Genomic DNA, 24,993 nt, shown 5'->3' with positions numbered 1-24,993 from the left:
AGTTTTTGTCTACACCAAATGGAATTTTTTAATTGAAAGTCATTTCATACTCCTTAATTTAGAAAATCCTCACTTTTAGACCTCATCAGATTTTATTAATTGGTTCCGAATGAAACTCGCACCAGCATTTAAGAAATGAAACTCGACGATGTAATTAAACAAGCAACGCTTCGATGGAACATTAAAATTATCCCACGAAGTATATCAGATATTAATTTATTTTCAGGACTAATGACAGAAAATTCACAATTGAGGTCTTCTGAATAAGAAAATTTCACTCATAGTCCTAAATTAGGAAAATCATTCCTTTTAGACCGCTTCAGATTTTATTAATTGGTTCCGAATGAAACTCGCACCAGCATTTTTTATGAAATGAAACTCGACGATGTAATTAAAGAAGCAACGCTTTGATGGAACATTAAAATTATCCCACGTAATATATCAGATATTATTATTATTACTATTTTGCCCATTATTACTATTTTTACAGGTGACGGACAGTTCGCGGATGTGCCACACACGCTGTGTGTGTTACTGTGTCAGGAATAATAAAACAGCGCCAGCTTTTATCGACTGGCTATTTGTGGGGCGCGTGTGCGCACTGGGTCGCGTTCTCCAGCGAGAAAGGGTTGCGACAATCAATCCGGACCGGCCGAGAGCGCACAAAATCACGCGTCCCACCCGCGCGTCCCGTACGTCCGAGATGGAATAAAGACCGGCCATGCTGTCGCTCCTGATCGTCTGCGTGTTCGCCGCCCCCGCCGCCTCCGACGTCGGCCAAATTCCCAGCCCCCAAACGTGAGTACTCGAATATCTGATTGTGGCGAACATGGTGCTGACGACACAGAGAGGATGGCAAGAATTGATCTCTCTCTGCTCTCGCGTCACTGATTTGCTACGAAGTTTTATTTTTATAATCAATGTTATTTTTATTGATTTGTTAAAATTAATCCGGAGAATGACGTAAATTTTATTAAATGTGTCTTTGATAGTTAATATAAATAAAAAACACACTTTAATTAAAATTTTTACAAAAATTTATTTTTAGACTTTACAAAATATTTTTGTTGTAAATAATAAGGAAAACAAATTCAGTTTGTGTGTCGCATTATATAAATTTTGAACAAAAACGTCTGAAAATCAAAATAATTAATTATAAAATGAAAATCATAGAAAATTGAAAAAAAAAATACCAAAAAAATGTAGAGATAGGAAATTTTCTGTGCATTTTAATGGTAATATAATATGCTGGCATATTTTAAAATTCAATAAATCTGAATTCTACAGAGCTTTTAATTTAAAGAAATAAAATTATTTGATTAAATCAATCAATATTAAGAGAAAATAATAAGTTTAGCGGGGAAAACATTTATTGCGATTATTTAATGTTAAAAATAAAATTCAATATCAATTTTCACTATCATGTAAACTATTCATATTAATTTTCAGTTTCAAATCATGTTTATTCATTTTCAGCCTTTCTAAATGGAACTTCATGCTAGAGAACAAGTTCAGTCAGCTCGCGGAACAGGTCACTCATTTCAAATATGTGCAAAAGGTAAGGTTTTTTAATAATGGTAAAAATATTGTCTTTTCTTTTGATTTGAACGATGTTTACATGGAAAATACTTCCTTGAGACAATTTTCGGATTTCCTTTTTGATGGTGCAATGCCATTTTCAAATATTTAATATTTTATAAATATTTTTATTTTTTAATTTTTACTTTCTTTGATACTATTACTATTCCACACAAGATTGAATCAATAATTCTTCAGCATATTTTAGTAATTGAAATTTTTCAAAAAATTTTAATTATTGTGTCATACAAATTTAAAAAATTAAAAAAGAAAATCAATTTTTCACGGTAAAAATTAAATTTTCTTATTGTAAGATAATATGTTTCAGTTTTGTCCTGAAACTTTTGAAGTTTGTTACAAGACTTTTTCCTCTGTCGCTAATTTACTAAATTATTCAAAAAAATATGTCCATTGAGTTGTCAAAAATTTACAAATTTTATCGTTCTATTTTTATTTCTTAACATTTTCGATAAAATGTGGAAATTAAGCGAGTTTTAAAATTTATGATTAAATTAATTAAGCATCTTTTTAACTTATGTCATTTTTTTTTTACTAATCAAGATTTACGAGAGCGACAACAAGCACGTTCGCCTCAGGGAATTGAACGGCGAGGGCATGTTGAAGCAAACGCTGAGCAAAATGCGAGACCTCCTGGAACGCAAAGAAGCCGCCCTTCAGGTTTACAATTTTTTTTTTAATTTCTCTAGCTAATTTTTTTATGTAATTCAGAGACTGGTTCAAGCTGCGGAAGACGCGGTGTCCAACCACAAGTACAGTCCGGGTCTGAACATGCTGGACGTGCCGTATCTGAACATGAAGGAGCTGCGAAAGGGCGACGAGCGGCTGCGGTTCAACCCTTCGTTCCTGCAGAACGTCACCCTGAAGGAGTCGGGGGTGCACATCCCGTTGGAGATCTACGAAGGATGTGAGTCGGAGGACCCCGCGTGGTTTTCACAAATTTATATAAACATTACAAGAAATTTCCCTCTCTTTCTATTTTCTTTCTTGGTCGTGTCTCTCTATCCTTCCTCTCTATATATTTAACAAAAAAAAAAAGAAAGAATAAATCTGCAGAAAAAAAAGAGTGAGATTAGAAAGAAAAAGAACACGAAAAATAAGGGACTCGGCTGGCGATTTCGAAAGCAAAGCGTGTGACTTGCAGGAGTAAACCCTAATTATGTGTTGTAGGGATGGGTCACCGCTACAAAGTGCTATGGTGGCACGGTATGTTTGTCTTTGCTTTTTACTCGCTTCTTTCTTTGCATCCGTAGACGCGCAAAGACAGCATCTATCAGCATCGCTCGCCACAGGGCTGCTTCTCTTAATTTTGATTCTCTCATAATATGATTACTGCTCTCACGTTGGTTCTTATTATTATTATTATTAATTATTATTGTCCATTGTTGCTGTTGTTGATTTCAAAAAGGAACCCGCCGGTTTTTCGCTATTACTCGCAGCAGGTCAGTTCGAACAATAACCCCTTTTTAAAAATAGAGCAAAAAAAGGTGACACTTTTCCAAAAATAATTTTGTTTTTAGAAGTAAACAATTTTTGCATATATTTAATGTAAATTTTTTAACTGAATGTATTTAATTTTTTTTTCAAATTACTCAAAAAATTAAGTGGAGAATATAAATATAAATTCAATCATATAAATAAGTTTACAAAAACAAAAAGGAGTAAAAAGATAATGATGCAATTATTTTGTGTTTGTTTTGGACAGAAATGGGAAAAATATTTTAATAGGCGTTCATTTTAGACGATAAACCTTTTTCTGTGTCATACTGTAATTATAAATCAACTAAACTGGAAAAAAATTAAAATTTATTTTCAAATGCAAATTTTAGGCAATTTTCCGCTCTCTGCTTATTTTTGATACAAAATATTCATCGCAATTAATTTGAAGATTCACTGGAAAGGTTCAAAAAATTTAAATTTACAGACAAAAGTGGCGTCTTTCTTGCGTCTGCTCTTTAAACTTTAAACAAGCCAATATAATAATATAAAATTGATTTTCCGCAGCTACTCAGATTAACTTTACACTTAAAAACGAGTCCAATTAATTTGTATTTTGATCGAACGCAGCAGCCGCGCGCAGCAGCTTAAAATAATTATAATTTACTCCCTCACTTTTATTTAATAAGAACCGCATTATTATTTGAACAAATTTAATAATAATTTCCCATATCTCACCGCGCAGATCGAATGCAATTTTTTTTCGATCTGCCGACATGTTTTTTTGCGCAAAAATACTCTCACCGCAGCGCAATGATTGCGTTCGAAAAACGCAGTTTTGCAGCGTATGTATTGAATATTCTGACACACACCAGCAGGACGGTACACATAATATTGTTCTGCCCTCAGTTATGATTAATTAATTACGATTGCCGCTTCATTAGTTTTGTGCCACACACGTATTTATGAGTATTCTAAACCATATTTATATTTTGCTGAAGTCTCACACACACGCAGTTTTTTTATTAAAAAAAAAGAAGATATTGTTAATATTTACACACAGTTTTTTCGCTAAAATGCCTCAGGACAGCACCGTTTTTCTGTTTCTTTGCTCGGCCACTTTTTATTTCTCTCTCTCCGGCGACAGATCCGCAGATTCTGAACGGACTCAGGTGGTCTTCGGCGCTCGACGCCGTCTTCAAAGAGAACGCGCGCCTCGACCCCAACCTCAAGTGGCAGTATTTCGGCAGCCAACGCGGCTTCATGAGGGTCTACCCTGCTTTTAGGTCTGTTAAAAATAACACCAATTTTTAATTTTTCAGCCAATTTCAGTTTAGAGTTTTGATTTTTTTCCTAAATAAAGCAAATTTAATTTAAAAACTTTGATAATAAATTTTTTTTAATTTGGAAAGATCTGTAAGTTTTCATTATGAAAACATTAAAAATAAAATTAATTAGAATTTTGAGCTCCACAGAGACTAAAAATAAAGTTCAGTAGACACAAAAATTATATAATGTTAATTAAATTTATACTTTTAGCTCTTTCTGCACTTTTAAGTCCAGCATTACAATTTGAACCAGGATTTTAAATTTTAAGAATCAGAAAAATTAATTTTTGTGGATAATATTTCTGGTTTAATTGAATCAAGATTTATAGTAAAAAAGTTATCAAAATCTATATTTTTATTAAATTTTCTGTCAAAAGGTGGCCGGAAAATACGGACCTGCCTGACTTATTTGACGTTCGGCGCCGCTCTTGGTACATTCAAGGATCAGTTTCGCCGAAAGACATGATCATCATGATTGACACGTAAGAATTAATAGATGCAAAAGTTGTCAAATTTTGAATCAATTTCATAATTATATCATTTGCAGGAGCGGAAGTGTTCACGGGCAAACTTTTGACATCATGAAAATTGCCGTGAAAGCCATGCTGCACACCCTAGGCGAAAACGACTATGTCAATGTTGCCTGGGCAAGTTTAAATTAAAAATTGAAAGTTTTAGAATTAAATTAGAATTTCTGTTTTGAATATTTTCACAATTTGCAATATTTATTGAAGTTAAAAAACATTCAAAGCCTTAATTTGTATAATGAATTCAGCAAAATTGTGAAATTATGGAAAATAATTTAAGAAAAAAAATAATTTTATTTGATGGGGAAATACAAATTAAAAGTAAATCAAAATTTGTTATTCTGTATTGAAATACCAATTTTTTTTTTTTAATTTCTATTTTTGAGAGACAATTAATTGTTGTTTAAAAATTGCAGTTCAACAATGAGGTGGACTGGGTGGCGCCTTGTCTGTCCACTTTGGTGCCGGCCACGAGCCACAACAAGCGGCTCATGTTCGACGCCGTGGACCAGCTTCAGGAGGGCAACTACACGAGTTACTCGGCGGCCCTGGAGTTCGCGTACGAAGCGTTTCGCCAGTTCGAGGAGAACAAGCAGCCGTGGGAAGGCTCCAACTGCCACAAGGTGATCATGTTCTTCACCGACGGCGGCACCGAGTGGCCCGAGGAGGTCATCTTGAAGTACCAGAGCGACAACGTGACGCGCAACGTGCGCATCTTCACGTACGCCTCGGGGCCGCACCCCATCCCCACGGTCATCCTCAAGTCGATCGCGTGCACCACCAACGGCTACTACAACACCCTCACAGCCGCTGCAGCCATCAGGCCACGCATGCAGGTGAATTAATTAAAATGCGTGAAATTCTATGACGAAAAAGTATTAAGTCTTTCATATCAATTTTTACCAACATTCTTAAATTTAAAAAAATTAAAATTTACGGAACTATTTTTCTCTAAAATGGTTTATGATAAACTAAAATTTAAAATGAATACATTTTTGTTTAATTTAAAAGAGAAATTATAAATTTCATCAAAGAATATGTTATAACTATTTGAAAGTTAAAAAAAACTGGTATTTAAGTTTAGAAATGAATTTAAATGGTAAAATTTAACATTATTATCGCCAAAAACAGTTTAAATATTAGAATAAAAATTATTAATTTAGTATTTCTTTCTAACCTGAAATTTGCAAAGATCGAAATTATAATTGTGAAGCCAATTTTTCCCAATAATTACCAAAATAATTTAATATCCTAATTTTGAGGCTTGAGGCTCACCCTGTTTGCTTTTAATTCCTCTGTTATTTAAAATATCCGCCAAATTCACCAATTAGCAAAAGCTCAGAGCTTAAGTAATTTGCAAAACAAAACACCATTATTTTTATTTGCGTGTAGGCAACCCGCGCGTCATCAATGACGCACGGGCTTGCATACTCTCGTTTTCACAGGCGCTCATTATTGTACCACGCAACATTAATTTCTATTCACACACAGGACTACGTGAAAATCCTCGGACGTCCCCTGATCCAGTCTGGCGAGGACACTTTGTACGAATGGAGCAATTTTTACCGTGATATTGGAGTAAAAAAATTATCAAATTATTTAAAATAAAATTCTAATTTTATCGATTTAGGGCCTTGGAATGATGGCGACGGTCACCCTACCGGTGGCAAATTTGACTGAAGTATAAATAATTGTTTTATAAATCTTTTCTAAGATAAATATCAACTTTTTCTTTTATTTTTTTTATCAGAAAAGTAACCAAAGTTTGGTTGGAGTGATGGGCGTGGACGTTGCCTTGAGTGAAATCGAATCCCAATATTCGAAGCAGATCGTCGGCCCTCTTGGTTATGGATTTGCCATAAACCAGAACGGATTTGTTGTTTTCCACCCGCGATTGCAAGATCAGCTCGCTTTTATGGAGGTCATTTCAAAAAATCTATTTATAAAATAAAAAATACTAATTTATTTTTTATTTTTTAGGAACCATCTGATTTGGACATTTTGGAACTTGAGGGTCACAAGTTGGACTCGGTGACCGTCAGGGATGCGATGGTGGCTGGGGAGGAGGGCAGTTTGCTCAACGTGACCCACTTGCAAATTCTCGACTCCAAACACGCAATGCCCGTGAGAATGAACTTCCACTTTGGGCAAATAGGAAATTCAACATTCAGGTAATTTTCACAAATTGAAATTAAACCAAACGAAGAAGCCAAATTATATACAAAAAATTCTTATATCAATTTTAATTTTATTGAAAAAAAAAATAGTCGAAACTGGTGAAAAAAGATTTTTATATAGAATTTGACTTTTGAGCAGATTTTGTTTGGCGATTCCCGTGAATCACGTGGTGATGGAGGTGAGCAGTCAGAGTCACGAGGCGGGACTGCGCTTCGAAAGCAATAAAGGCGTTCTCGTCGCGCCGTGGACTTTCTGCGATGGCCTCGACCAAGACCCCAGCGTCATGCTCCTCTCTGAAGCCATAGCCAACAATACAAACAACTGCAGTAAGCAAAAATATATTTATCATTTATAAAAAAATTGTTTTGCATTTGGAAAACGTGCAGGTCAGAAGAATCTGGCGCAACACTTGCTGTGGGACGCAGCCAAAATCGGCCAAATTTTGAAAGACTGGGAAAACAAAGCGGAGCCTCGTGCGAGAAGCAGGTTTATTTTCACGGATAGCGGAATTACGGCTGTTCATCCCGACACGTGAGTCAAATTAATTATAAATTAATTAAAAAATATGATTTTAGATAATTTTTTAGAGTTATTCCAAATTAGAGCCAAAACATTTGAATAGAAAATTTTAAACTCTTGTAAAACTTTAATTATTTGTTTATTTCTACTTAAAATTTATATTTTTAAATAATAATTAAATAAATTTAAGCTCGTTACTGCAATCATAGTTAAAAAATGGAATTATTTTATCTATTAATTAGTAGTTTTTTAAATTATTTTTCTAAAATTATTTTCTATTAATACCTGAAATACATATTTTCCAGTGAAAAAATTCACTTCATTAATCAAAGAGATCCATCTCGGAATGGATTTTTCAAGCAGACGGCCCAGTCCAAGTCGTACGTGTACAGAGTGAAGCATGCGAAAAGAAACGCCGTTCGCACAACTTCCGTCATGGTCGGTCGGAAAATCGTCATCAAGCAACAAAATAGAGTTTTTATCGCCGCCGGTGAGATTATAATTATTTGACCTAGAATATAAAAAATAAATACTTTCCAAATTTTAGCGGTCGGCGCCGAGGTCGACGAGCAAATCATAAGTCAAATGTTCCTCAACATAACTTCCACCGGCGTGGGCTCCAATAATGAGGTTTTATGCAACAAGCCAGACGAGCTGACCTGCTACCTGATCGACCAGGGAGCAGTTGTGGTCGCCTCGAATCAAGAAAATGCAAAGGTGCGTGCAAGAGTTTTAAACTTTTCATACAGTCAAAATTAGGCTGAAAATGTTTTAATAATTTTAATAACTTAAATTTTTTTTTATTTATTAGAGAATTAAAGATTTATTTTTTATCTTTTGCATGCATATCTGAAGTTTCATATATTTAAATTATTTTTACCATTTATTTTACAAATAGTTAAATTAAAAAAAATTCAAATTAATTTATGCATCACTATAAATTTTCATTTTTGTAAAATTTTTTTTGGTCTGACTTACAGATCGGCGTCCGTTTGAGTGACCTCGACCCGCAGGTCATGTCCCAGTTGCTGTCCGAAGGGGTGTTCAAGCGGGAGCACAGTTTCAGCCACCAGACGTGGTGTCCGAGGCGCAAAACCCGGAAGCAAATGCTGGCCGAGTTGGCCGCCGCCGGCTCGTCCCGCTTCGGCCTCTTCTCCGCCTCCTGGGCGTCCAACCTGCTGTCCCTGGTGGACACCCTGACGCTGACCCTGTCCACCGTTCTGTGGTGGGGGCTGCCCACCCTGGGCGAGACGATCGCCGCCGTCGGCTGGGAGCCGAGCGTCGAGCGCAACTTCAGCTGCGTGACGCGCGCCACGTGGCTGCACCACACGGGACGTCCGCACTTCTTGGGCGCGTACGAGTGCGACCAGTGCGTCCGACCAATCACAGCTGCCTTCCTGCCAGACCTGGCCTTGCTGCTGGTGGTCGCGGACGCGCCGTGTCAATGCCGAAACAACGCTTTCATCGACGTTTGTGAGTAATTTTTTTTGCATATCCATCAATTTTTTTTTTTAAAAAGTTAAAAATGAGTTCTTAATTATAAATTTTATTACTTTAAATAATAAATTATTAGAATGGAAAAAGTGCTGTTTTTCTTTATATTAATAAAAACCGAAATTGATTTAAATTTTAATTAATATATTTTTTTCTAAAATTTTTAGCCAACACCGAAATGGATGCCTGCAGTTTGAAAAGCAAGTTTAGGCTTCGTCCAGATACCTGTTTTCATCAGGTAAAAAATTTATTCATTTCAAAATTTATACAAAATAATTTTTGATTTATGAAGATTTTAGTAAAATTTTCCTTTTTTTTCAGGACAACTCTTCGGACTGCGGTTTGTCCTCGAGTTTCGCCTCGTCATGTTCCCTATCACCTCTGCTTCTCGTGCTCGCCAATTTGGTGCAGCAGGTGCTAATTTTTAGAGGGCCAAATTAGACTATAAAACGCTAGGATCGCACACGCAGTAGGCGCCGCTTTTCAGTAGGACGAGAGGCACGCCAAGATCTCAACTCGAGGAATTGGGGCATTCAAAATGTCACCCCTGCGCGCCACTTCCTAGACTGACTCGAAGTTGTGATAGTCCAGTAGGAAAAAAATCAACAAAGCAATACTTCAGAAATTGTATAAACTCTCACTCGCACACAATTGAAGATGTACTTCCTGAGCGCACTTAAGTTTGGACGAATTCTCGACTGCGTCAAGATTATTTGTTTGAAGAATTGAACGAATTTTTGTTGAATGGCAAAAATGAGCAGTTGTACTGAATAATTTTGATAGGCCTTAAATCTCAGAATAAAATTTATGAAAAAAAAAAATAACTCATTTTTTCCTTTATGAAGAAAATTAGATTCTACGGGAAGAGATTGTATGTTAAATATTTTATCAAATTTTATACATTTAGAGATAAAGCATAATTTTTAAATATTAAGTAAGTTGATGAGCATTTCTGGAAGAAAACGAAGCAAATTTAACAAAATGGCAGGTGGCTTTTTAGTAAGTATTACACAAATACATATGTTCGTACATTCGTACATTTACAAGTGAGGTTTTTCTCATCAAATTCTTTTCTTTTAAACCAACCAATTGCCCAGGTCACACACGCATAAAACAGACAGGGCTATATTAACTAGCTGAGCAGCACACACAAATTACGGAAAGGTCAGTGGTAAAAACTGGGGCTCGATTCGGACACAACAGGTCTCTCTCTCAGTAGAAGCGCTTTCTCGACTGTTCCTGCTGCTTTTGGTAAATCATGATGCCGATGACGACCAGCGCAATCACTGCCAGCGTGCCCAGCAACATCAGCAGGAAGATTTTGATGCCACTCATCGAGGCCGGTTTCGGGTCTTCAACGTGGTCCCGAGGAGCTTCAAAAAAGGCTGCCGAGGGCAGGATTTTTGACCTGTCTTCTTCCACCTGTCAGAAAAAAGAATCTTGTAAAAATTGTCTAATCAAACAAGATTAAATAATACTCCTACGTCATCAGACGAATCCAGTTCGTACAACTTGAGGGAAATGACGTCGTGGGTGTCGGACAAATCTCCGGTGGCTGCCGAAACGCCAAAGTAGTATCCGGTAGGGAGGCGAACTCCCTTGACAGAAAGACACTCTTTCCACGCAGCTTTGTTTTCAATGTCAGTCGAAACTGAATAGAAAAGAAAATTTAACTTTTATTTATTAATATTTATAAATCAACTCGTACCGGTTAGGGTGTCTTTTTCGTATCTTATGTTAATGTGTGAGTCGTGCTCCAAATTTCTCAACTTGGCCTCGCAACCTGCCAGCTGTGTGTGGGTGCCGTCTCTGTCGTGGTCGTAGTGAAGAGACCCATTGTTGATCATGGCGGAGATGAAAGGGTGCTGATGCTGCAAATGAATTCAAATAAATAAAGATTGGAATGAGATATAAAACAAAAACTAATTGAAAAAAATTCAGTTTTCTGACAGCAGCAATTTTTCTCTTTTTAACAAACGTAAATTAAAAAAAAAAAAAAAATCATTAATTAAACGCCAAAACAACATTAAATCGATCCAATTTAACTTTTAAACTTATAATGTATTTCCATTTTTAGTTTTAATATTTTTTTTACTCCAAACGGAAAGTTTGAATTATCTCTTCTCCTCAGATACAGGTATTGTTGAAAAATTTTAAAATAAGTAAAATTATTACATTATGTGGGCCATTGTGGTTGCTGTAGGTGTCAACGATGATGGCCAGTCCTTGGAAGAAGTCTCGGTTGCCGAAGACTGGCCCTCCGACCATGCGGTCCTTGGCGTACCAAATGGCGAATCCGTCTCCGTACAGATCTTTGCCCTTCCCGTGCACTTTGAAGTGCACGTGCAGCTCCCAGTTCTTCACAAAGCACGGCTGCAAAATAATTATCACATCAAAAGGTGAAAAAATCAAAGAAGCAATAAAAAAAATTTACCACTGTGTTCCAAATGGCGCCTTCTTTGCTTTGGAGATCTGGAGTTAGTCTTATGTAGTTGTTGGTCACCATCGTGCTCCCCATGAAATCCCAGTTGGGAATGGACATACTGGAAGCTGATACAGCCATGTTTACCACGACATATTTGAAATTTAAAATAAAATGAAGGAATTTAAAAAAAAACGAGACATATTTAATTTATCATTTTTTTTTTTGGAAATTTCCGCGTGAGACTGAATGATTTTTTGACGCAACAATTTGAAAATATCGTTTGTACATTTTATTTTTAATCCTGGTGATCAATGAAGAAATAGAGAGTTGCCCTGACTTAAATTTTGGGTCCAAAACATTTTTAATTCTTTGCTTTATTTCCTGACAGTAAGAAAGAATCTTCTGATTTTCTTTTCACGCCCTAAAGTAGAAGAAAAAAAATGTCCAAACAGGTAATATTGCTGGAAAAAAATTCAATTTTTACAAAAATTTAATCTGCGAAAAATTAAATTTTTTTATATAATACTTAATTAAATGGCGAAGTTAAAAAGAACGCGACATTTAACACAAAAAGTCCTAAGCGTGCGTGCTTTTGGTGGAAGTTTTTTTTGCGAAAATGCGGGGAAGCGTGATTGACGTGGACAAACACCATTTGTTATCACATTTGAAAATAAAGGTATAAAAACCGAGGGAATTTTACACGTATAAGACAATAGCGACTCCCTCACAATGTTGGACGGACCTTCTGGTGTTGCAATATTATTTCTGCTTCTAAGCAGCTTTGCAAACGGTCAAAAATTCTATATATTAATTAAATCAAATAATAAAATTTTAAATTATTTACAGAAGCAAGAGCTGCGTTTGGCACAGCCGCGCCAGCCAATCTTACTCTGTACCGCTATGTTGTGAGATTCTCAAAATTGAATTAGGAAAAAAGACTATTTTTTTCTTTGTATTTTGTTCTTTTAGGTCAAACTTTCCCGATCGGCGTCAGCAATTGAGGAAAGCAGCCCCGCCTTCGTTTTGAGTCACAAGTGGGCCCTGACCGGCACCTACATCGTCGGCTCTAGGTTTTTTTCGTTTCAAAAATTTAATGTATTGAAAATCTTATGAAAATTTTTAATTTAAAAAGCGATCCGACGACGGACTACACCGTGACCAGCGGCAACAACACGATCACCCAGGCTGTGACGCGAATCACTTTTCTTGATTTTGGCATCGCCGTGATCAAAGTTTGCACTAAATTCACTGAGGAAGCAATGCCGTTGACGCCCGCACTCTATCCTGACTTTCTATCCTCAAACACGGCCGAATTGATCTATTACGAAGGCGATGTGAGTTGAAAATTACTATAATTAATAATTTTTTTCAACTTGCAATTTTTTTTGGATTTTTTTTAAACGCATCTTTTCAATTGCTTTTTTTTTAATTGAAAACTAAATGATATTTAAATATTTTAAAATTTTTTATCTGGAAGTATTTTTTAGTTGTAATAAACAAATTAATAATTTCGGCTTTTTTTATTTTAAAATTAGTTTTTTCTTTTGACCAAATTGTTAAATTGTAAATATTACTAAAAAATACAACAATTCTTTCCGTATAATTAAAAATTAATGGAAAGCCTGCAATCAAAATTTAAATATTTCCATTCTTCAGATAAATCAAAATTTTTTTATTTGCTTCTTAAGAATTTGATGGCGATTTCGGTTTCGGTGCCTTCCGGGTGCGACTGCGAGAGGGACGCGACCCTTTACGCAGTGCACGATTTGGACTCGGATTTTGAGTCCTGCATTGAATTCGTGTCCACCGCCGGCGCCTGCAGCGTGAGTGTCCCTTTGCCCTATTCTGACCTGACTTGACCTTGCCTCACAATTTAAGTTCATTGCTGACACGGCAGCCACGTACATTCGCGGCAACGCCATGATGATCGGCGGCGTCGGGGCAGCTTTCCTGGACCACGACCACTGCGACAACACGACGGCCACCTTCGCAGCCTCGGCCACCTACATCAAGGTCCAGCCGTACTACCTCGACATCGTTCACTCGGCCGTCGTCACCGTTCCTTGACTTGTGTCTCGGCTTAATCAGTAAAAATTGAGAAATTGGGAAATAAAATTTGACGAACAAATAAATCTTGTTCAATTTCCTCCTTTAAATCAAACAATTGTCCTAAAAGAAAATAAATGGCGATTGAAAATATAAAATTAAAAATATCATACATTTTTTTCAATGAATTTTTAGTTTTTTCACATCAGAGACGACACAAGTCTCACGTCACGCTTATTAAAATTAATTTAATAAACTTCCGCCTTGGCACGCTGTACAGCGACAATGTTTTCAAAAACGATTTAATTTGCTTTTCCGAATGGATTTTTTTTTATGCTTATCACGTGCAATTTTTCGCATATTGTGAAGAAATAAAACCTAGCCGAAAAAGTTTTTAATATAAATTACATAACTTATAAGAACACGATTTAAAGTCTGTGATTTTAAATTTGGATTAATTATTCAGTAAAAATAAGATGATGAACAATATAAATTGTTTTGCTATTTTGTCAATTTACAATAATCGTTTTCTCTCTCAATAATTGCATATTTTTTTTCTAATTAAAATTTAAATGTTCATAAAAGCAATATTTATTAAATTATAAAACATCAAACATCCAGCGGGTTTTCAATTATGGTAATTTGGGTAAATATTTAAATTTATGATGATGCCTTTGGATCTGACGCAAAATCACAAAAAGTTCACCTGTACCCAAATTTAGCAATGGCAAGTTTATCACAAAAGAAACTCTTTAATCAAATTATTGCTCTCTCAAAATATTTTTTGTGGATTACATCAACACAGAGGAATGTATTTTTAATAAAATAAAAATATATCAATAGAAGATTACAATTAAATGCCAATAAAAAACTATTATAATTTAATAATTTATATTTTAATTAATAATTTGTAAAGATGTGAAGCAAAACTAATTATGCTCAAATCATCAAATTAACGAAGAACTTTTCAAGCTGCATTCACCATTATTTTTTACATATTTTTTTTTTTTTTTTAATTGATTTTGATTAATCTTTGACTATTTTACACGAGGAACTTCAAGAAATACAATATAATAAATGTTCACAGAGCAATTTTAAAATTCCTATAATGGAAATGCCTAATAAATAATTATAGATTTAAGAAATTTTATATTTTTCATCAAATTGATGTATCTCTATTTTATACATAATATTCATAATTCATAATAATTGCTTTTAAAAACATGCTTGATATTTAAAAGCAGCTACAGGCAAGCGTACATAAAAAGTAAGCGGAAATGAATTTTAAAGGAAAAAGATACGTCGACAGTGACACCGTCCGCATTCGTGTCACAAGAACAGGGCAATAAATCAAGGGATAAGATAAGCAAACAAACGCGTCGCAATTTCCGAGTCTAGAAAAATTCAACTCGCAAAGAAAAAAAGCGAGTTGGTTTTCGAGAGGGACACGTAAATGGAAATGATTCGGACGTACCTTGGTACGGCTTGATGAGCGAGTGCTCCCTTTTCATGAAGTCCTTGGTGTTCCACTCCGCGCTGATCTGGAGGAAGCACAGCAGGAACGCGACCAAGCTGATCACGCCTGCCATCTCGAATAAGTCTTAATTTCTCAAACTGTCCCTCGGGAAACGGCCGATCAAAGGCGCATAATCCCGAATTTGGTGGAATTAAATGTGATGTTGACAGAACGGTCGAGAATTTCTGCGACTTGTCGGCCCAAGGGGGCGTGGCACATATAGTTTGATAAAAGCAGTGTTGCCAACATGACAATGATGTGAATTTTCAAAATTAATTTTTTAATTGAAAATCCATTAAATAATCATCCATTAATATTGATCTGATTGTGCTGGTCCAGACTGAAATTTTTAGAGCTACATATTTGTGTATTTAAAGTTTTAATGCATATATTTAGAGGTGGCCCTGAAAAGGGCTATTTTCCTGCCGGGCGCCGGCCTGATCTCTGCAGTACGTTTTGATGAGGCCGAAATATCACATTTTAAAAAGTCATAAAAACGTCCTTTAAAATTAATATTTTGATTATATTTTCTGGTCCAGAGTCCATAGTTGGTAGAATATATTTTATTATTGATTAATAATTAAATTTTATTGCTCAAAATTATCACTTTATGAGACAGTTAGGTGGCCCTGAAAAGGGCTCGTTTATGGGCTTGGCCAATCGCCGGGCCCCGGAGAACGGACAGTGGCAGTCTGCATTACTCGCTATATCTAACCGACGAGAAGAAGGCGCTTCAAACGCCGGCCCTTTTCTGGGCCTCCAAGCGCTTTCTTCAGCCCTGTGTCTAGAACATAAATGGGACACAATCGTCTTTGATCTCAACCGTAGCCTCTTAACCACACTCGATCATATTGTCTGGGTGCATGGTCGCATGCCAGCATTTTAAGACTAAAAATATTCACAATGAAAGCCAATCTAATTTTTTTTTTATAGAGCTGCTCTTTTAATAAAATAAATTTTGTAGGTTAATTAAAATATAATTTTAAGTTCAGCTTTCAAGCGCTCTGATAATTTTGGCAAAATTGCGGACATAAAGAACAATTTACTTTTAAAATCTTGCCGCAATATATTAGACATAATTATGAAAACGATTTATAAAATTATTAATATTTCAAAACAAAATTAAGGGTTTTTAATATCAAAGTTTTTGTTGATCATATGAATTAATATTCGTCCTGCCTCTGATGTAGATTCTCCTCCTTTTGCAGAACATCGGCCTTCCTCTTGAGAGGCTCCTCACGCTGTTTTGCCAGTGTCACCGTTGGCAGCTCCGGCAGTCCCTGCTTGATTAGTGCACGCAGTTTTGGAAGCAGGTCTCGTTTTCCTACTCAATTTTACGTTTAATTTTTAATTGCATTATAATGTTATAATATGTACCCCAAGAGGGTGAGGCCTCCTTGCCATGCCTAATCAGGGTCACATACATGACCTCCACGGTCAGCATGGAAAGGCAGTCACGAGCGAGGAGGAAATGGATGGGCTCAATGAGGAATGAAACATCCATTTTCCCTGACACGTCAGAGTAGCTGACGCTGACAGGCTGTATGGTGGTCTCGTGGGACATGATCTTGAGTATGTTGATGACAGCCTCTGTCAGATCTTGTGCCGCTATACAAATTTATATTTAGTTTTTATCTTAAAATATAATAAAAATTCAAAAGTTATTAACCCTGTTCTGTCGCAAAAAGTACAAAATCAGCGCAATGGCAGCTGAACGGTTAATTTTGCAATAACAGCGTCGATGAACTCAACTGGATACTAAAAATATTTTGTTTAAAAAAAATTGCAGTTCATAATTGAACTGACGTGTTTCGAAAGAGACTCATTTAGGAATTTTGCAAAATTCGGATCCCGACGTCGCTAGGTTAATTACCTGTTTTCAAACTTCAAACGTTGAGTTCCACCATAGGAAGGCCCTGCTGAAGAAGGGAGCGGAGCTTGGGGGCAAGATCTCGTTTTCCTATACGTAAATTAACTTGTTTGATTACTTAAATTTTGATTGTATTGTAGGCATACCCCACTTGGACGAGGCCGCTTTCCCGTTCTTCACAAGGATGGTGTACATGATTTCGGGAGTGAGGAAGCCAAGGCAGTCGCTTGAAGAAGCATGTTGTGCAAAGGCTCGGTCAAAAAATCAACATTGACAATGTTGCTGTTGTCCTCGTAGAGCACTGGCACTATGGACGCATCACGGTCCATGAGTGATGCGACGAGGTTGATAAGAGTGTCAAGGATCCGACTGTGAGCTAAAAATATGATATTTAATTTGTAAAATAATAATCACATTTTACATTTAAACTACATCGCTCTAAAACGGACGCAGACAGGATTTGCATAATTATCAACAAGCGGTTTTCACCGAGGTTAATTTGACCGTTCGGATGCAGTTTGACCTGCCATCCGACCACAGCAGAAGAAAAAGCCTCTGCGAATTTTTTTTGCATCTCTCGACTGTTTGAAATCTCAAAGAATCCTGATCAATTTAAAAATATTCCGATTGTTGCAGAATATAACCGTTGTATAATTTTAAAAATTTTTAGCGACTTAAAATGAAATCGGTTTTTTTTTTAATTTGCTTTAGGATATTATAGAGTGAAGGCATAATTTTAAAAGTCTGTCCTTAAATAAGTGATATTTTTTGCCTCACTCTGCCCTAAAATTATTCAAACCTTTAAAAAGTCTGGAGTGTGTTCGCAATTAAGGAATGAGTCTCCTCTGCGTGTAAATTTTGCTCCGAATGACTCTTCAAGGGCGTCCGTCATGGGCAGTTTGACAGGACGACCGTGGGAAGCACAAAAAGTCGCTGCGAATTTTGCCACACGTTGACTCGTCGAAATTCAAAGAATTCTGATCTGAACGTAGATTCAAAATATTCTGATTGTTACGAATTGACCGTTGTTTCTCATTTAAAATTTCCAGTAACGGCGGCGGCAACAATCAGAATGTTGTGTTTTTGAACGTTAGTTACGTTGTCAGATTTTCAAGTACATAGATATAAGAATTCTTAATAAATTAAAAATTATCAAGTTTGCTGCACCTCACAATCACATTAAATTTTCAGGGGGCTTCAAACTACAAAGTTGACCTGAGGGTGACGAAAAAGTCAAAGGTGGAAAATTTTAAAAAGATTTCAGAATTGTTTAAATTTATCGTGCGCTGAATCAAGATAGAAAATTAACGAGACGCTCTTAAAAAATTTGTGCAATTTCCACAAATTTTAGAAATTCTTTTAATTAAAATGGTAGTTTAGGTATAAAAATTAAAAAAACCTTTGAATTCAGTCGTAATTTCAGGTAGAATTATGGGATCCGTGTACCTTCTTTCAATGAAATGCCACAATAAAGGCCTTCAGGGTGGAATTCGCAGAGTATTTTAAACACTTACGATAGCCAAAGACCAGTACCTGAGAAGGTCCCATGAGCGATCCATCCAGTCCTTCAGTATGATGCCAGACGGAATGGCAAAGTATGAGAATTCACGACATAATGCTGCTCTGCCAAGATTCAAATGAATTATGACCGACCGCAGTTTGAATTCTGATTGTTGCTATGACAACGTAAACAATGACAATTTCTCGTCGTTAAGGCTCACTCATTGGTCGGTTTATTTTATATTTTAAAATATTATAGCATTTTCACTGAGCGATATTTACAGTCACAGGAGATCAAGAAAATTATATTTTTTATTAACTAATTTTTTTCGTGTATTGCCTAATATCTCTTACTTGATTTGTTTGGGTGGCCCTGAAAAGGGCCGATTTTCGGAGTTCTGTTGACGACTTATGCCTTCTTGTCGGTCTTCTTGGGCAGGAGAACGGCCTGGATGTTGGGCAGGACACCTCCCTGGGCGATGGTGACGCCGGAGAGCAGCTTGTTCAACTCCTCGTCGTTGCGGATGGCGAGCTGCAAGTGACGGGGGATGATTCTCGACTTCTTGTTGTCGCGGGCGGCGTTGCCGGCCAACTCGAGGACTTCAGCGGCCAAGTACTCCATGACGGCGGCCAGGTAGACGGGGGCGCCGGCACCGACTCTTTCGGCGTAGTTGCCCTTCCTCAGCAGACGGTGGATTCTGCCAACGGGGAACTGAAGTCCGGCACGGCTCGAGCGGGTCTTTGCCTTTCCCTTCACCTTTCCTCCCTTTCCACGTCCAGACATGATGAGTTAGTTGAGTTGATACGGCGGGGTCGACGAAACAGATAAGTGTTGTTTAACAATAGCTTATTTAAATACCAATGAGCCGGAGTGGGGCGCGAAACGGGTCGATGAGAGCGGCAGCGCCCTCCGAGCCAATCAGCGACGTTGAAACTAGCGTGGCGCTGCGATCGGCTCGCGTCACACTCCAGCCGTGTTGTATATAAACTGCGACCAGCGCAGGCATCAGCATCAGTTGCCACTGAACCGCACTCACCATGCCACCCAAAACCTCCGGAAAGGCCGCCAAGAAGTCGGGCAAAGCCTCGAAGAACATCACCAAGTCGGACAAGAAGGGAAAGAGGAAGCGCAGGAAGGAATCCTACGCCATCTACATCTACAAGGTGTTGAAGCAGGTCCACCCCGACACCGGCGTCTCCAGCAAGGCGATGAGCATCATGAACTCGTTCGTCAACGACATCTTCGAGCGCATCGCCTCTGAGGCCAGCCGTCTCGCTCACTACAACAAGCGCTCCACCATCACCTCCCGGGAGATCCAGACCGCCGTCCGTCTCCTCCTGCCCGGAGAGTTGGCCAAGCACGCCGTTTCCGAGGGAACCAAGGCAGTCACCAAGTACACCAGCTCCAAGTAAGCTGCGCCACAACATCCAGCGGCAGCGAAAATCGGCCCTTTTCAGGGCCACCCAAAATACTCAAGTAAAGTTACGAAGCAATATCCTAAATAATCAATCTAAATAACACTTTTAAAAAAAAATCTGAAAATAAAAAAAGGCTACTTCTTGAAGTAGAATAGTAGTAGATTTTACTCCTTATATATTACACTTATTACAGTTGTCAGTTATTACTTGTTAAATTTGTTCATTGTTATTCATATTAACATCTTACCGTAATCTTATTCTTATTTATAATAAGAAAGTAAATAAAAAGTCTAATATGAAAAAATCTCGGATTCGTTTCATGAAAAGCATATCTTTTTTAAATTTATAATCCATGATTTCATTAATTTACAAAATCCAAATGTTTTTAATAGAAAAAGAAAGAACATGTGATGTCTATGACTACAATTTTTTGTTCACATTTTTTACCCTTTGCATCTGATTTCTCTCTTTTTACCGATTTGATTACGTGTATTTTAATTGAGAGAGCACAGATTAAATTATTTTTACAACAGTACACACCACTTAACCAAGAGTTGATTGGAAAAATTCTATAAATTAAATTATCTACTGTATTGGCAGCAATTAATTAACGCTCCATTATATCCCATAAGTGTGCCAATTAACAATAATCCACTAGTTATAAGTAACTTAAGTTCTGGCTCGTGTGCGGCGCTCAATTTAATAGACCACATTTAATTCCATTATTTTCTGGAAAATAATGTTGGAACGTTCCATTTGAAAATTTTTGAAATTCTAGATTTTTCTACGTGTTTTTTTTTTACGACAAGGAAATAATTAAAAAAAAAATGCTGTAATTTCTTTCTGGAAGAAAAGGTTGATAAAAAACACATTTTTAATATCGCGTGTTTACAACAAGCATGACTTTCAGTGTGCGACTTCTCAGGATTGATAAGAAAGTAATGCAATTTATCTTACCTTTACCCTATAATTAAAGTTGGAGGAAAATTTGGCTTCCATGTTTTCCATATATGACATTTTTTCTTTCACACTTTTTAGCGAGCAAAGAAGTGACTCGTCAACTTCAATGGCGCTCATTATCTTTTACCAGTTCGGAGAATGATTGCGAGCGGTGTCTCCCAGCACTGCAATTTTTGCACTTAAGGTCCTTCGGTAAATGACCTGAAACGCCAGACTTCAGGTGTCGCGATGCAGTGTCTCATCCTTCTCGTCATTTTCCCGATTCAGGTAAATATATTTTTCTTTCTTTATTTTAATTCATTTAATTTAAAACTTTTATGAATTCTGATTCATAAAAAATTGAATTCACAATAATTCTAAATAGCCATTTTTTTTTTATCAAAAAATAGAATTGTTAATTTTGGAATTAAAACTTAACTTATGATAAAAGGGTTGCTAATCATTATGCATATGTTCGTAATTTACAAAATATTGTCGACAAATAAATTGGTTAACAATTTAATTTGCTGAATATTTTGTATAAATTTTTGTAGTCATTGTTTTGTTTCAACACTTTCAACTCATCAAACTTTAGATTGAATATTAGTATTAGTTTCTGATATACCTCTTGGAAATGGCAAGTCTGCAAAATAATAAGAGCAAATGGAAATGAATCAATTGTCTTGTATTTTTTTTTTTTAATTTTTATCAAAGATTAGACTAATGAAGAATGAAACTTTTAGAATAAAAAAGCAAACTAATTCTTCCACGCAATTAATCCATGACAGCAATCAAGTTGTTTTATTTATCTTCAAATAAAATATTGGGGAAAACCCTTGAAAATTAACGAGCTTCAGTTTTATTAATATAGTTTTGTATGTTCTATCAATAAGAACCATTGTTTGAAGTTGGAATGATATCTTCCAGATTTTGGCACTCGATTCTTCCACGGCAACCACTGCTGCAGGCTCAACAACGACGGGACCTTTTACTGATGAAAAATCAATTCTGAACCAACAAAATAACTGCTCTGCGAAGAATTACGCGGTAATCTTTAATTAAGCTGGAATCATACTAAAAAAATTTTAAAATTCTTCTCTTATAGAAAGTGTTTGAATGCTGTGCGAATCCACCAACTTCACTGGTTTTATTTAATCGTTTCGAGAATTACTATTATTGCAAGATTACAAAAGAAGATCTCCACGCGTTTAACGTTTTCTCACTGAACAAGCAGCAGCATTTTTCTAACTCGCCGGCCAACTCAATCGCGTTTCAAAGTAAAAAGGTCAAAACGGCCTTAGGCAGGCATGCTGTACGTCCCAATATTTTTTTTCAACATCATTGATATAACTATAAAAAAATTTAGTGCTTCGTCAACTGCTACTTGATGCAGAAAGGATCCGTAAATATATATTTTTTTAATTATGTATAATTGGTGGACAATAATTTGATGAATTTAATGATTTTAGATGTCACCGGACTTAACAATTAACCAGACAGCATTGACCGATTTTCTAATCGCCGCGCAAACTGACGAATTTTGGAAATCAACCATCTCAGCTGCGATAGCTGAATGCATTTCCGTTGTGAAGGGTAGAAAAAAATATCATTTAATTATTCCACAGAACAATAATATTGAAAAACAAAGGTCTGGCCATTCCTGATTTTGTTATAGTGAGATCAAGTTGCTCTGGCAAGGCTTTTGTTATTGTGCAGTGCGTCCTCTTTAAAATGATAACCGTAATTTCGTTTTTATTATCAAATATTGCATTTAAATTCATACAAATCCTATTTATAGAAATGCCCTAAGAGAGGTAAAAAAAATTGGCAATTAATTTAAAATTGAGAGATAATAATTGGATTTTTTTCTTCTTTTGTTAGTTGAAAGCATATCGTGCACAAAAACGTACAGTCTATTTGACAGGTGCTCTGCAAACGTCTTTGCTAAACCATGAACAAATAATACAAAAGTCCAGGATGATAAAAAGTAAAAAAAGGACTGAAAATATGCTAGAGGAGATCAACAAATATAAAATGCGCATGAAGATAAAAATAATTAAAAACAGAGAAGCTGCACAGATTTGAAGAGTTGTATTCAATTCTATTCTAATTACTGAAAAATAAATAATGCACATTAAAACATCACAATAAATGTAGAGTTATAACCAAATTAATTATAATTTCATGAAATTTTCACTCTTTGAAACTTTACTTACTAAATAAAAATATATATGTGCAATTTTTTACTGTTTAATCATTTAAACCTCAAATATTTAAGGAATTTTGTATCATCCGCTATCAAAATTCATTGAGGAAAATTAAGTTTCAACTTTGAATAACATATTTTATAAAAATAAATAATCTTATATCAACACAAATTATTTTTCTTTTGATGCGAAAGCTGGATTGTTTTTTCCTTTTCTCGTCTGAAGGGCAGAGGGCAGTGAAAAAAGGATTGATAAAAGGCGCATCTTTGGCCTAATTTAATCACTGGTAAATAGAGAGCCGCGCGAACAAGAGATGCTCCGTTTTTATTTGTTGCATTTCATCGTCCTCACCACCGTCCTGGCCGAAGACCAAAAACAAACAAACCAATCACAGGTACTGTAAAAAATCATTAAATTTTGGATTTACATGATATAAAAGAAATGCAATTTAATTTTATATTAATTATAAACATTTTGCAGCCGCGAGTTGTAGAAGAGTTTCAAGCAGAGCTGACGAAAAATGTCAAAGAGACAAATCAGAAGCTGGACCGATTGATGAGACTTGTCTATGACCAGGTAGAATAATTAAGTTTAAAATTTTAATTATCATTTTTGCACATAAAATGTTTGAACGAAGAAAAGTGAATTATTTATAATTATGTCATGCTGATTTTTATAACACGTTATTTAACAGGCGGTGGAGATAAGAAATTTGGCAGAGAATGAAAACGTGGAGCAGAAGAAAAAGTTTGATGCAACTAACCTGAGGCTGGAAAATTTGTCACAAATTTCCGACGAGCGTTACAATCAGGTTTAAAAATTTTTTAAATGTATTTTTCCAAACAAATAATAAATTCACTAAAAATATCTGCAGATTAAATTATTATATTTTTTTTCTCAATAATTAATAAAATTTCTCAAAATTTTTTTGCAGACTGTGCTGGCTGCAGAAAATTTTAATAAAAAATTGATGGATTTGGCTCAGAGGAATCAGCAAGAGGTGATATTGAACGTCCCATTTTTATCCATTTTGATTTTTTTCTTTTTACTATAGTTTGAGAACATCAAATTCTTCTTAAGGTGTCCTGGTAGTAAGTATCAAAATTGAATGTAAACTCTAAATATCAATTATCAAATTTTCAGGATTAGCTAATTTGACGACGCTGTCCAATGGAAAAAAGTACTTATTTTCGTACCCAACTTATTATGTAAGCGATTTAATTTGTATTTTCATGAATAATTTTTTTCTTCTTTCGTCGATAGGGAAACTGGAATTTTGCAAAAGAGACTTGCAGTAAAAACGGTCTCCAATTGGCCACAATCAGAAATTTAGTAGACGCACATGTGGTGGTGGCGGAGATTAAGAAAAATTACGGCGGTGAGGCGAAAATTAAATTTCGAAATAGTGCAAGAAATTCCCATGATATTTTTGCGAATGTAAAAATTAATTAATTTCAGGGCACGGTTGCTGGGTTTCAGCAAAAAATTCGGGAATTGGAGGTCGAAAGGAATTTCGGTGGCACGACGGAACCAAATTAGAATTGTCCAGTCCGTTGTGGACGGGCGGAGTGGCGAAGAACGACGAGTGCGTTTTCATCTATGATTATAGCAGTGAGGGAAAATTGAACTGCAATGAATGCACTACTTATTATTATTTTATTTGCGAGCTTCCAAGCGAATGCTACTGATGTTGAGCGGCTTGGAATTTGTATGTGAAAATCTTTTTTCAAATATTAATTCAGCAGTGTATCTTTCATGGCTTTCTGTTTGTTGTCAGATGAAAAAGATGTAAACATTTTTCTTTTTTTTTAAATGCCCATTGACCTTACATTTAACACTTACAAAGAAGCAATAAATTTTATAGTAGTAGATTAATGTGCAAATTTTTCACATTCTACTTCTTTCTTATGGTTCTCTTCCTTTATTAGAAATATTTAATCTCAAATTTGGATTGGCTCCAAAAATAGGATTCCAGAAAATACTTTTTCACTG

The 24,993-nt window shown here is 35.8% G+C and overlaps 6 protein-coding genes across 12 annotated transcripts; 4 read left to right on the top strand and 2 right to left on the bottom strand.

Annotated features, from left to right (window-relative positions):
* The first annotated feature begins 600 nt into the window (after window positions 1-600).
* Window positions 601-9,883, top strand: LOC132204436 (voltage-dependent calcium channel subunit alpha-2/delta-2-like). 2 transcript variants are annotated; one of them, XM_059632934.1, is made up of 20 exons: window positions 601-798; window positions 1,477-1,558; window positions 2,140-2,256; window positions 2,308-2,503; window positions 2,767-2,802; window positions 4,181-4,319; window positions 4,739-4,843; window positions 4,909-5,008; window positions 5,305-5,724; window positions 6,380-6,466; window positions 6,519-6,569; window positions 6,639-6,809; window positions 6,869-7,059; window positions 7,205-7,392; window positions 7,453-7,597; window positions 7,891-8,075; window positions 8,133-8,302; window positions 8,566-9,058; window positions 9,247-9,317; window positions 9,401-9,883. In XM_059632934.1, exons 1-20 carry the CDS (start codon window positions 722-724, stop codon window positions 9,518-9,520), a joined length of 3,144 nt encoding a protein of 1,047 aa, XP_059488917.1. In that variant the 5' UTR covers window positions 601-721; the 3' UTR covers window positions 9,521-9,883. The 2 variants fall into 2 exon arrangements, with proteins under 2 accessions (XP_059488917.1, XP_059488918.1); XM_059632935.1 differs by lacking the exon at window positions 2,767-2,802.
* Window positions 9,884-10,051: 168 nt separating this feature from the next.
* On the bottom strand, window positions 10,052-15,273 carry LOC132204437 (vesicular integral-membrane protein VIP36). 2 transcript variants are annotated; one of them, XM_059632936.1, is made up of 6 exons: window positions 15,025-15,273; window positions 11,514-11,629; window positions 11,255-11,452; window positions 10,788-10,950; window positions 10,558-10,730; window positions 10,052-10,501 (listed from the first exon to the last, which is right to left on the bottom strand). In XM_059632936.1, exons 1-6 carry the CDS (start codon window positions 15,137-15,139, stop codon window positions 10,292-10,294), a joined length of 975 nt encoding a protein of 324 aa, XP_059488919.1. In that variant the 5' UTR covers window positions 15,140-15,273; the 3' UTR covers window positions 10,052-10,291. The 2 variants fall into 2 exon arrangements, with proteins under 2 accessions (XP_059488919.1, XP_059488920.1); XM_059632937.1 differs by having other exon boundaries at window positions 10,564-10,730.
* Window positions 15,274-15,754: 481 nt separating this feature from the next.
* On the bottom strand, window positions 15,755-19,241 carry LOC132204528 (histone H2A). 4 transcript variants are annotated; one of them, XM_059633075.1, is made up of 6 exons: window positions 18,470-19,241; window positions 17,736-17,869; window positions 17,083-17,312; window positions 16,940-17,026; window positions 16,444-16,674; window positions 15,755-16,390 (listed from the first exon to the last, which is right to left on the bottom strand). In XM_059633075.1, the coding sequence occupies exon 1, from the start codon at window positions 19,218-19,220 to the stop codon at window positions 18,846-18,848; it is 375 nt and encodes a 124-aa protein (XP_059489058.1). In that variant the 5' UTR covers window positions 19,221-19,241; the 3' UTR covers window positions 15,755-16,390; window positions 16,444-16,674; window positions 16,940-17,026; window positions 17,083-17,312; window positions 17,736-17,869; window positions 18,470-18,845. The 4 variants fall into 4 exon arrangements, with proteins under 4 accessions (XP_059489058.1, XP_059489057.1, XP_059489059.1 ...); XM_059633074.1 differs by having other exon boundaries at window positions 17,736-19,241; XM_059633076.1 differs by lacking the exon at window positions 17,736-17,869.
* A 223-nt stretch (window positions 19,242-19,464) lies between these two features.
* On the top strand, window positions 19,465-19,863 carry LOC132204376 (histone H2B-like). Its single transcript, XM_059632858.1, has one exon. It carries the CDS (start codon window positions 19,475-19,477, stop codon window positions 19,847-19,849), a length of 375 nt encoding a protein of 124 aa, XP_059488841.1. The 5' UTR covers window positions 19,465-19,474; the 3' UTR covers window positions 19,850-19,863.
* A 1,040-nt stretch (window positions 19,864-20,903) lies between these two features.
* LOC132204543 (uncharacterized) lies at window positions 20,904-22,935 on the top strand. Of its 2 annotated transcripts, none has more exons than XM_059633105.1 (8): window positions 20,904-21,082; window positions 21,722-21,841; window positions 21,900-22,106; window positions 22,161-22,196; window positions 22,264-22,387; window positions 22,470-22,534; window positions 22,593-22,608; window positions 22,676-22,935. In XM_059633105.1, the coding sequence occupies exons 1-8, from the start codon at window positions 21,044-21,046 to the stop codon at window positions 22,747-22,749; spliced, it is 681 nt and encodes a 226-aa protein (XP_059489088.1). In that variant the 5' UTR covers window positions 20,904-21,043; the 3' UTR covers window positions 22,750-22,935. The 2 variants fall into 2 exon arrangements, with proteins under 2 accessions (XP_059489088.1, XP_059489087.1); XM_059633104.1 differs by having other exon boundaries at window positions 22,443-22,534.
* Window positions 22,936-23,263: 328 nt separating this feature from the next.
* LOC132204225 (uncharacterized) lies at window positions 23,264-24,880 on the top strand. Its single transcript, XM_059632596.1, has 8 exons — window positions 23,264-23,395; window positions 23,482-23,577; window positions 23,696-23,812; window positions 23,936-24,001; window positions 24,056-24,092; window positions 24,145-24,209; window positions 24,265-24,379; window positions 24,460-24,880. Exons 1-8 carry the CDS (start codon window positions 23,315-23,317, stop codon window positions 24,687-24,689), a joined length of 807 nt encoding a protein of 268 aa, XP_059488579.1. The 5' UTR covers window positions 23,264-23,314; the 3' UTR covers window positions 24,690-24,880.
* The last annotated feature ends 113 nt before the right edge of the window (window positions 24,881-24,993 follow it).

This window comes from Neocloeon triangulifer, unplaced genomic scaffold (assembly GCF_031216515.1).
Source record: "Neocloeon triangulifer isolate White Clay Creek 2 clone unplaced genomic scaffold, ASM3121651v1 ptg000022l, whole genome shotgun sequence".
Classification (NCBI taxonomy): Eukaryota; Metazoa; Arthropoda; class Insecta; order Ephemeroptera; family Baetidae; genus Neocloeon; species Neocloeon triangulifer.
This window is presented reverse-complemented; position numbering and strand designations above follow the sequence as displayed.